Source organism: Miscanthus floridulus, chromosome 5 (genome assembly GCF_019320115.1).
Source record: "Miscanthus floridulus cultivar M001 chromosome 5, ASM1932011v1, whole genome shotgun sequence".
Lineage (NCBI taxonomy): Eukaryota > Viridiplantae > Streptophyta > Magnoliopsida > Poales > Poaceae > Miscanthus > Miscanthus floridulus.
In genome coordinates this window covers 140,564,389-140,573,814 of record NC_089584.1, presented here as the reverse complement: position 1 = coordinate 140,573,814, position 9,426 = coordinate 140,564,389, and the positions used below count along the sequence as shown (strand labels likewise).

At 49.0% G+C, this 9,426-nt stretch overlaps 2 protein-coding genes across 2 annotated transcripts; one reads left to right on the top strand and one right to left on the bottom strand.

The window, feature by feature from the left end:
* Positions 1-3,914: 3,914 nt before the first annotated feature.
* On the top strand, positions 3,915-5,884 carry LOC136450981 (probable receptor-like protein kinase At1g11050). The gene has a single exon (XM_066451692.1). The coding sequence runs from the start codon at positions 3,937-3,939 to the stop codon at positions 5,866-5,868; it is 1,932 nt and encodes a 643-aa protein (XP_066307789.1). The 5' UTR covers positions 3,915-3,936; the 3' UTR covers positions 5,869-5,884.
* A 150-nt stretch (positions 5,885-6,034) lies between these two features.
* Positions 6,035-8,800, bottom strand: LOC136450982 (MADS-box transcription factor 2-like). Its single transcript, XM_066451693.1, has 7 exons — positions 8,433-8,800; positions 7,875-7,941; positions 7,689-7,750; positions 7,436-7,535; positions 7,307-7,336; positions 7,170-7,214; positions 6,035-6,583 (listed from the first exon to the last, which is right to left on the bottom strand). Exons 1-7 carry the CDS (start codon positions 8,783-8,785, stop codon positions 6,440-6,442), a joined length of 801 nt encoding a protein of 266 aa, XP_066307790.1. The 5' UTR covers positions 8,786-8,800; the 3' UTR covers positions 6,035-6,439.
* Between the last annotated feature and the right edge of the window lie 626 nt (positions 8,801-9,426).

Genomic DNA, 9,426 nt, shown 5'->3' with positions numbered 1-9,426 from the left:
GATTCTTTGTCATGCTGGAGCGCTAATGCAATATTGGACAGGTTTGTATGCGGAGATTGATAAGGTGATGCTCATCAATGGCGTGAACACCATGCTGGTGGTGGCGACGGAGTTGCTCCTCTCGCAGAGGTCGGCTGAAGACAAGCACAAGCGCCTGAAGCTTGATGATGGCAAGGATGGTGAAGACCAGAATGCCTGAGAGGCATGTCGAGTGATGGAAATCTGGAACTGATGATCAGTCTTTTTTTTTGCCCTTTCTATATTCTACTCTTGGTCACCTGTATGGCCATATTCGCTTCTCTTATAATCCATCTTTTTTAGCTTGTTTTTCAGTCGGATTAGTGTTTTTCTCTCACAACAAATTAGCCGGAACAATGTTTCGGCTTGTTTTTTCAGCAAAGCGAACGGGGCCTATGTGGTGCTTCTATATTTTGCTAGCTGGTCTATAACAACTGAAGTTTAAACAGTTGGGTCGTTAGGTGGGGCGAAGGAAGGCTCATAGGCCAAGCAATTGAGCCAGACTTTAGAATTGCCCGGTCTCATCTTCTATTCTTTTGGTTGTATCCCGTCTTAAAAACTTGTTGTGTTTCTGTTTCTTTAAATGGAAATGGGGTTTGACCTCACATTGAAAAAAAATCTTCTTTTGCCTAATGGTTTTCTCGATGCAAAACAGATCCTTGTTGAAAACCTAAGTTAAAGTGTTGTCCTTATACTTAATCCAATGATAACCCCAAACATTGGACATACTGCAAGATTCAACGTTCTGAAACCAGTCCAAAACGCATCTAGAACAATGAAACAACATTGACAGTTATATCGTTGAGTACAACATAGGCTATCTGTTCATCACCTCCAACCATTGATTAATCATGTATGCCTAATTTTCTCTCTGCGATCATCGATGTTGAGTTCAATGACCTAGAGTTACCGTCCTGGTGGGGAGTGTAGGTCTCTAATGACTGGCAACACGCTACAGGGTTACCCGGAACGAGAATTGGTGGGCTTCGACGAGAGCTGAACTCGATGGTGAACGGAAATACAATGATTTATACTGGTTCATGCCGCTAGAATTGCGTAATACCCTATGTCCAATTAGGTGTGTTGCCTTGCGTTGGATTATTGTGTATGTTATGGTACAAGGGGATGCTCACGCCTCACTTTATGCAGTCTAGAGGGCAGATGCATATGTTGAATCCTAGTAGGCTACAACAGAAGAGTTCTAATTCTCTATTACATAAGCTAATTTTTCTAGAGTCCGACTAGATTGGTCCTTGATATCTTGGAGTACATGCCACCTTGTCTCGTGTCCTCAAACAGACCATGGGATAGCCTAAGTCCATGGCTGGTAGTCGGCTCGATGGGGAACCCACGAGTTGCTGTCCCCATGGGGAGTGCCTAGGAGCACCCCCTCCTCTTATAGATAATGACAACAAATAATTGGTGTCTTGCTAATGATAACAACGTCTACAATGGTGACCTCATCATGGCAATCACCGAAGTCACCGTAGGTAACAAGATCCTGACCGAAAATTATATGATTTCGTCGGTAGATTTATTTAAGTTAAACCCTAAGAAAACTAGATTGAAATATTGTTATAAAAGAGAGATGGGTCACCTCTCCTTTTTGCGAGAAAGGAGTGGAGCCCTAGATGGTGACGGGGAGCAAAAGGGATGGCAATAGTGTCTCCTAGACGACGGCCGGAGATAATATAGGGCTAAGCTATATGAAAAATGTCACCTTCTAGTCCTATTTTAACCGTTTGTTATGGATCCACGAAATCAGCTCGAAGAAGCTAGTAGGAGAGCTCTACCAAACAAACCTGAGTAGTGGCTAGTGCCTGGTGGAAGCTTGGAACAGTGTCGTCTCTCTGACATGTTTAGGTTGGCCTCTGTATGAAGCTTAACTTGTGTCATTGAGCTTTACTGAAGTTATAGTACACTCAAGGACCTTGCATGTCCTTTTATGTATCCCTTTCACCGTTGAGCACAAGAACAAGATATGGACGTAGGTCCTATGATAGATCATCACTTCGTCAAAGTGTCTGTCTTGCACAATGTGGTGTGTTAAAAGTTTTGTGTATAGTTGGATGGAAAGCTCAACGAGGATGTAGTGCAAGTCTACACAGAACACATAAAAGAATTGTTGTCGCCTGATCTCCTCGAGCCACTAATGGGGTTAAAAGCTCGTGCCTTCTAGGACATGGTGATAAAGGTTTCTTTGTCCTTTCTTTAGGTGTCTGTCTTCAATGTAGGTTGTTGGTTCGCTCAAGTTGCAAGTGGGTTGTTGTTGGTAGAGTTATGTTAAATAGTTGTTTGTTTTGTCCCTACTGTCTTTGTTTCCTTGTTGATGGTGTTGTTATAGTCGTTGTAGTTGTTACGACTGCTGTTGTTTTCCTTTATCATACCTAGTCTAGTCTAATTATTGATATAATCGACAGCTCTCATGCTTGATTCCAATGGCTAGCCTAGTTATTAGCCTAAACATGATAAGCAGGCTACTAGGATAGCGTTAGTCTGGTTATCACAATCGACTATTCGATATCAAGAATTTCATCGTCCTTTTGACGATGTAGAAATGCCGTTTGACGATAGAACTTTTTGTTTCCTTATAAAAAAGTGTAACAAAAATAGGAAATGCTCGCTAATGGGCTTGACTCAATGTGTACGGCTGGCTCTATGGACGAAGCCCATGTCCACCGCATTGCCAAATGGCCCAATACAACGAGACATCTGAACGGTCGGCCAGCTCTTAAAGTTTCACAATCTCATGTCGAATGTCGGCCTACCATTTAGGGCCCAAGATGACAACCGCATGATGCGGTGTAGTTTCTCCCTCCTATAGAACGTGCCAAATCTATGCTGGGCGCCTGGGCCCTTGGATTAGCGTTTCAAAGCGGCTAGGACGACCAGATTCATGTCTGTGCTTGTGCATCCAAAGGATAGGACATGTAAACACATGCAAACAGGGTGGCATGTAAACACATGCAGTCTGCAATGCAACGCCATGTGCTTGTCGAGCACAGAGACATGGTTGGTACAGTGACTTTTTTCAATAAAAAGGAGAGAGACATGGTTAGGTTTTTCGGGGAAAAAATAGATGTGTTCAGACAGAGCCACATGTGACGTGATTCTTTCTCCGACTGCGCTCTGTTCTGTCGCTCAAAATTCCTAGAGCCCTTTTCCTGGACATACGGCCAGCAGCAATGATATAGCCTGCACACAAAGGCCGGATTTGCCTTGTTACCGACGTTAATTAGAGGTTTCAAATTGTTAATTATAATGGTATCGATTAAAAAACGATCTAAGAGTACACATACCATACCAACCAGTTGGCTGTGTGCGGTCGCCGAGGCTAGAATTTTTTTTCATTTTATAAAAAAAACATACCAACCAGTTCTTTGCTCGATCCAAGATCATTATGTACGTCAAGTTGGTGTGGTGCAGATCAAAAGGTAGGCAGCCAGCTGCCCCGTGACGGAGCGAGGAAAAAAGCAAGTCTTTCTGGCCACATGGAACCAACTTTCTCATGTTTCTTGCCTCTTTGAGCTTCAGAAGCCCTGTACGTGGTCAGCGCACAAGTTTAGCCTGATAGGATCAACGGACATTGCAAAAGGATTGACCCCTTTCTCCTGATCACGAAACACAGGTGGTCGTGAGTGAAGCACGGCACTGGTCAACGTGTTGCTGCTCGACGTCAGTGTCTCTGCCATCACAGCCACACATCACACATTCACACTCGCACAGATCAGGTTCCAACCTCCGAGGCTCCGATCCGATGCCAAAACCCAGCCAGGCAGCCACTCGCTCGATCCGACTGACAAAGTGGTCCCACGAGCGATCCACTCCACCCGCGCTTTAAAATACACCTTGGCATCGCCGCCTCACTTGAGCGCCCCTTTCGCTTTGCATCGGGTTCTCTTCTGCTCGCCCACCGGGATGGCGGCGGTGTGGAAGTGGAAGCATCCCGTCCTCCTCCTCCTCGTCCGCCTCGTCATGACGCGACTGCCGGCGGCCGAGGCCGGTGGCGCCAACGCCACGGCGGCGTGCCCGCTCGACCTGGGCTACGTGGCCACGCTCCCGTGGGACCGCGCGCCGTGCGAGCCGCCCGTGACCAACGGCACAGCCTGCTGCATGACGCTCCTCTCGGTGCTCGGCGTGGGCCTCGCGTCGCGGCTCCGCGCCACGGGCCGCTTCCGCCTCCCGTCCGCGCGGGCCTCGGCGGCCTGCCTCCGCGCCTTCTCCGCCGCGCTCGCCGCGCCGCCGCTCTCGCTGCCGGCCTCCCTCGTGCCGGGCTGCTTCCCGGTCCAGTCCCAGTTCGCCATCTCCCCGGACTACTGCGCCGGGGTCACCACCGCCGCGGAGTACGTCGCGGTCGCCGGCAACGCCTCCGTCGCCGGCCTCAACGCCTCCTGCGGCGCCGACGTCACCTCCATGTCGCTCTGCAACCGCTGCCTCGCAGCCGGGATCGACGCCTCGGCGCGCCTCACCGCCGCAGCAGGCAAAGGATCCAAGTCCCAGAACTGCTTCTACCTCACCGTGCTCTACGCAGCCGGGATCTCCAGCTCCGCCGGTCCTGACTCCCCCGTCACTGCGGCGTGTGCCCTCGGCCTCGCTCTCTCCACGCCTTCCCCCTCCACCTCGTCGCCGACCTCTAGCTCCGACAGCCACACCAACATCGCAGTCGCCGCCACCATCCCGATCGCCTCGCTCCTGCTCGTCTCCCTCGTCGCTCTCCTCGTCTGGAGGAACAGACAGGAGCACGCCAAGGACAGGAGCATCCAAATCTCGGAGGAGCGGCGTTCGCGCCCGCGGCCAAACACCGGCTCCGTCATGTTCGACATCTGCGAGCTGGCGAAGGCGACCGGCGGTTTCGCCGAGCGCAACCTCATCGGCCGCGGCGGGTTCGGAGTTGTGTACCGCGGCGTACTCGTGGACGGCACCGTCGTCGCCGTCAAGAAGATGCTCGAACCCGACGTGGAGGGCGGCGACGAGGAGTTCACCAACGAGGTGGAGATCATCAGCCTCCTCCGGCACCGGAACCTGGTGCCGCTGCGCGGGTGCTGCATTGCCGACGCCGACGCCGACGAAGGCAAGCAGATGTTCCTCGTGTACGACTACATGCCCAAGGGCTCGCTGGACCAGTACATCTTTGAGGACGGCCAAGGCAGGCGGCGGCCGGCGTTGTCGTGGGCGCAGCGCAGGACCATCCTCCTGGACGTGGCCAGGGGGCTCGAGTACCTGCACTACGGCGTCAAGCCGGGGATCTACCACCGGGACATCAAGGCGACCAACATCCTCCTGGGCGCGGACATGCGCGCGCGCGTGGCGGACTTCGGCCTCGCCCGGCGGAGCCGCGAGGGCCAGTCGCATCTCACCACGCGCGTCGCTGGCACGCACGGCTACCTCTCGCCGGAGTACGCGCTCTACGGGCAGCTCACCGAGAAGAGCGACGTGTACAGCTTCGGCGTGCTGGTGCTCGAGGTGATGAGCGGCCGCCGCGCCCTCGACCTGTCCGACCCATCCGGGGTCGTGCTGATCACCGACTGGGCGTGGACGCACGCGAAGGCTGGCCGGCCGGGGGATGTCCTCGCCCAGGCGCTGCGGAAGGAGGCGAGCACCAGCGTTGCGGCCATGGAGAGGTACGTGCTTGTCGGGATCCTGTGTGCCCACGTCACGGTGGCGTTCCGCCCGAGCATGCCGGAGGCACTGAGGATGCTGGAGGGGGATATGGACGTGCCCGACCTGCCGGACCGGCCGCAGCCGTTCGGCCAGAGGATTGCGTTCGACGAAGGCGAAACCAATTTCAGCGCTTCATCGATTCTGAGCGGCGGCGGCCCACTCGTGGACTTTGGAGACATGCTCCGGTGATGCACGACGGCGCAGCGGCGATGATGGATGGGTGCAGGTTGCAAGGTGACCGACGTGTCAGGTCGAGATCACACGTACTCTTATTATAAGATGCGTAATATCCACAGTTCCACATGCTATTCTATAATCTACACTGCTGCAAGTGTTGGTTAACTGGATTTCAGAGTGATGTATAGCCTTTCAGCTAATGAAAATGGATTATATGTAACATATAGTGAAAAGCCAAATACGTGTCATTGACAGATCGACTCAAATATTACATCATTGCTTGACCCACTTTTAGTAGCGCATAGAAACTATTCACTGTCCGGCAGATGCAGTGACTACACAATCATACGGTACCAAGTTACTCACGTTGCAGCTCTGCTGCTGGCGCCATCCTGAACGAGGATAGACCAGCTGAGAACGTGTGTCACAGATCGATGACATCGCCACATCATGTGACTAACACACATTATACATTCATCCAAACATACTGGAAAGAAAAGATACAGTTGGCAACACATGGGGACATACAAGCTAGTGGTGGTGGGTGAAATCTTCAGATGAAACGGCAAGTGGAATGGGGTATTCAGCCGTAATTGTTGTCCTGCAAGTTGGGATGATTGGGCTGCACGCGGAAGGTGATTGGCATATGGGCCGCCAGGTCCCGGTCAGGATGGTAACCCAGCTCAAGGTCTTTCATGCTGCCGCTCAGTGCAATATCCTGCTGGTGCTGCAGATAATGAAGAAAAACAGTTGCTTAGGCAAAACTTTCTAGTTTCAGATTCAGAATTATTTCAATAAATGACTAGTAGTAAGTACTAACTACTATTGCGTTCAAAAAGTAGTACTACTAATGCATAGAATTGTGTATCAAAATTTCCGCACATCTAAAACCACGGAGGCTAATATGTCATTTTTTTATGTCCCACCAACTCGATATAGGAAGCCCGACATTTACTTATCCAGTTTGATTAGACTAAACAAACATAATTTAATAGACGGAGGAAAATATGATAGAAACACACTTCATGACATTCTAGTTGGTCGATAGGAGGTCTTAAAGTATGATGCATGATTTTCGCTATAAGTTATTTGCATGAAATCTTTGTGATTTCAACCCCCAAAAAAATCCCCAATCAATAACTGTTTTTTTATGAAATAGTTGATTAACTTGATCTCTGAAAACATTAGGCCGCACACAAGTCGGTACAAGATTAGCCTTAAATTTCAAATTATTTTTTTTTCGAGTAAAAGAGTGATCAGCCTTTTCAAGTCTGAATTCAGCTAATGAAATGCAACCCCGCAAGGACACTTACCAGTTTAAAGGCCAGCGATTTGTTCTCATCTTCCATCATCTTATTCTACAAATCAACCAATAAAATAGTGGATGAGGGAAAGCATTAAAAACAACCATATGCTTAAAAAATCATCAGTAGTCAAATTAAGCTCATACGTTTGTCACACGCCTTTCCCAGTGCTCCATCTGCATCAACAAAACAACCAATATCAGAATTTATTAAACAGATGACAGTACCTGCAACATCAACCACATTGAGATGGATTGACTGAGTAGATTTGTTACCAGTTTCTCATTCAGGTTTGTCAGTCCATTATCAAGTGCCTCCTCAATCATGATTAGGTCTTTGGGCTGCAGTGAGTTTAGATCTTCACCTTTCAGGTGCCTGTGCCGTCACACATGAGATCACATTCTTCATAAATATCAACATGAAACTGAAGAGGTAAATTCCCAAAAAGGAAAGAACCTATTCTAGCTTAAAAGATTACTATGAGACCACACTCTCTTTAAATAAAAAAAAACTTGATTAAGCATTTACCTGAGCTCAATCTGCATAGTGTCATTCTCTTTCTTTATACGATCAATCTCTGCACTAAGGCTCTGAAATGGTTCATGTGCGCATCAAATAGTCAATCCATATCTTCAACTAATTCTAGGAGGCTAGCAAAATGATAGTTAAGCTCTAAAAAGGGGGTTTCCGTTCTGTCCGGAAATCAAATATTACCTTGTGCTTCTCATCCCACAGTATCTTTCCAGAGTTGGTCTGGTACTTCTCCAAGATTTTTGATAGCCTACGGCATACCAAAAGGATATCACATATACATGCATGAATATTGCTAGTGTGTCGGTTCAACAGAAACCAAGCGAATCAAAATAACGCGCGTCATAACGATTTTAGTAAAGAGAAGTAAAGGTGGTTTACCTATACAAATAGAAAATATACTTTAAACGGGCAAGAAACCATTCAGGCAAAAATCTTAAGACTTTACAAGCTCGTTAATGACAAATAGATAAGAAAAGTAGCAGCACCGGCAAAAATCTTATCCTTTATCTAATTGCGCTGTCTCTTCCCGAATCCAAAACAACTTTAAATTGCATAGTTGCTATAGTAATGGAAAGTATAACAATATCCAAATCCAACTAAAATAGAACAGTATATATATAAAAAAATCATAGTAGCAGACTAAAAAATAGAACTTTTCTCCAGTCCGGCAAAAACTAGAACAATATGCTAAGGCACAGTAGTCGTAAAGCTAAACAGGGAGTAGGTAACGGCACGCACGATGTCTTGGGGGAGCAGTAGTCGTAAAGCTTGCCGGCGCTGGAGAAGATGACGACGCCGACCTCGGCGTCGCAGAGCACGCTGATCTCCTGCGCCTTCTTGAGGATCCCGTTGCGGCGCTTGGAGAAGGTCACCTGGCGGTTGGTGGAGTTCTCGATCCGCTTGATCTCGATCTTGCCGCGCCCCATCCTTCTTCCCCTTCCCTCCTCCAGCAACTTGCCAAGAAAGGCTTGCCTCTTCTCCCCTTCCTGAGCAAGAGCCTGGAGCCGCTCGTTTGGTGGTGGTGCCGGTGTGGTGTAGTTGGGAGCGGTGGTGGTGGTGGGAGGGAGGGGAGGAGTAAAGGGGATCGCCATGGCAGGAAGAGGAATGGTGATGAGGGGGCTTTCGGGTTGGTTCAGAGGCGCGCGCCGGAAACGGCAAATGACCTGTATGCTTTGCGTCCGCGGGGCAACTTGACTTCACCTCGCTCTCCGATTGCGGTTGATGGCAAAGCCGAAAGCAGGGGGAGAGGTACTGTACTTGGTGCGGTAATGGCGTTGTGTACTTCCATGAGGAATTTTTTTTAAATAATATTTGCCGAAAGCAAGGGGAGAGGTACTGTACTTGGTGCGGTAATGGCGCTGGGTACTTCCATGAGGAATTTTTTAAATAATATTTTTAATGATTAAATGTAAACGTAGCATATCCCATCTGGGACTTAAAGACTTTGTTGTTGTTGTGATTAAATGTAAACGTAACATTTGATTAAAAAGAATTGCAAATCTAGTAGCCTATCGGCTACTGTATATCCGACTGAGTCCTGTCGGCTTCTGGAGCGCCGACAAATTTCTCTCGGTCATCCAGAAGCCGACAAGGCTCCGGAGGGGGCTGTCTCGTACGACAAGGTGGGACATATCGGGCCAATAGGCCTATCGGCCGCACGGAGGCCGATAAGGTTCTGTCGGCTCTCCGCTGGCCAATAGGTTCTGAAATATTTACCTGGTGTCTTCCTCCT

Bases quoted from the DNA above. Each gene is read 5' to 3' on its own strand.
- LOC136450981 (XM_066451692.1), top strand. From the start codon at position 3,937: ATGGCGGCGGTGTGGAAGTGGAAGCATCCCGTCCTCCTCCTCCTCGTC.
- LOC136450982 (XM_066451693.1), bottom strand. From the start codon at position 8,785: ATGGCGATCCCCTTTACTCCTCCCCTCCCTCCCACCACCACCACCGCT. The intron at 7,942-8,432 runs GTGCGTGCCGTT...GGTATGCCGTAG, and splicing joins TACTGCTCCCCCAAGACATC to GCTATCAAAAATCTTGGAGA. The intron at 7,536-7,688 runs GTAAATGCTTAA...GTGACGGCACAG, and splicing joins ACTATGCAGATTGAGCTCAG to GCACCTGAAAGGTGAAGATC.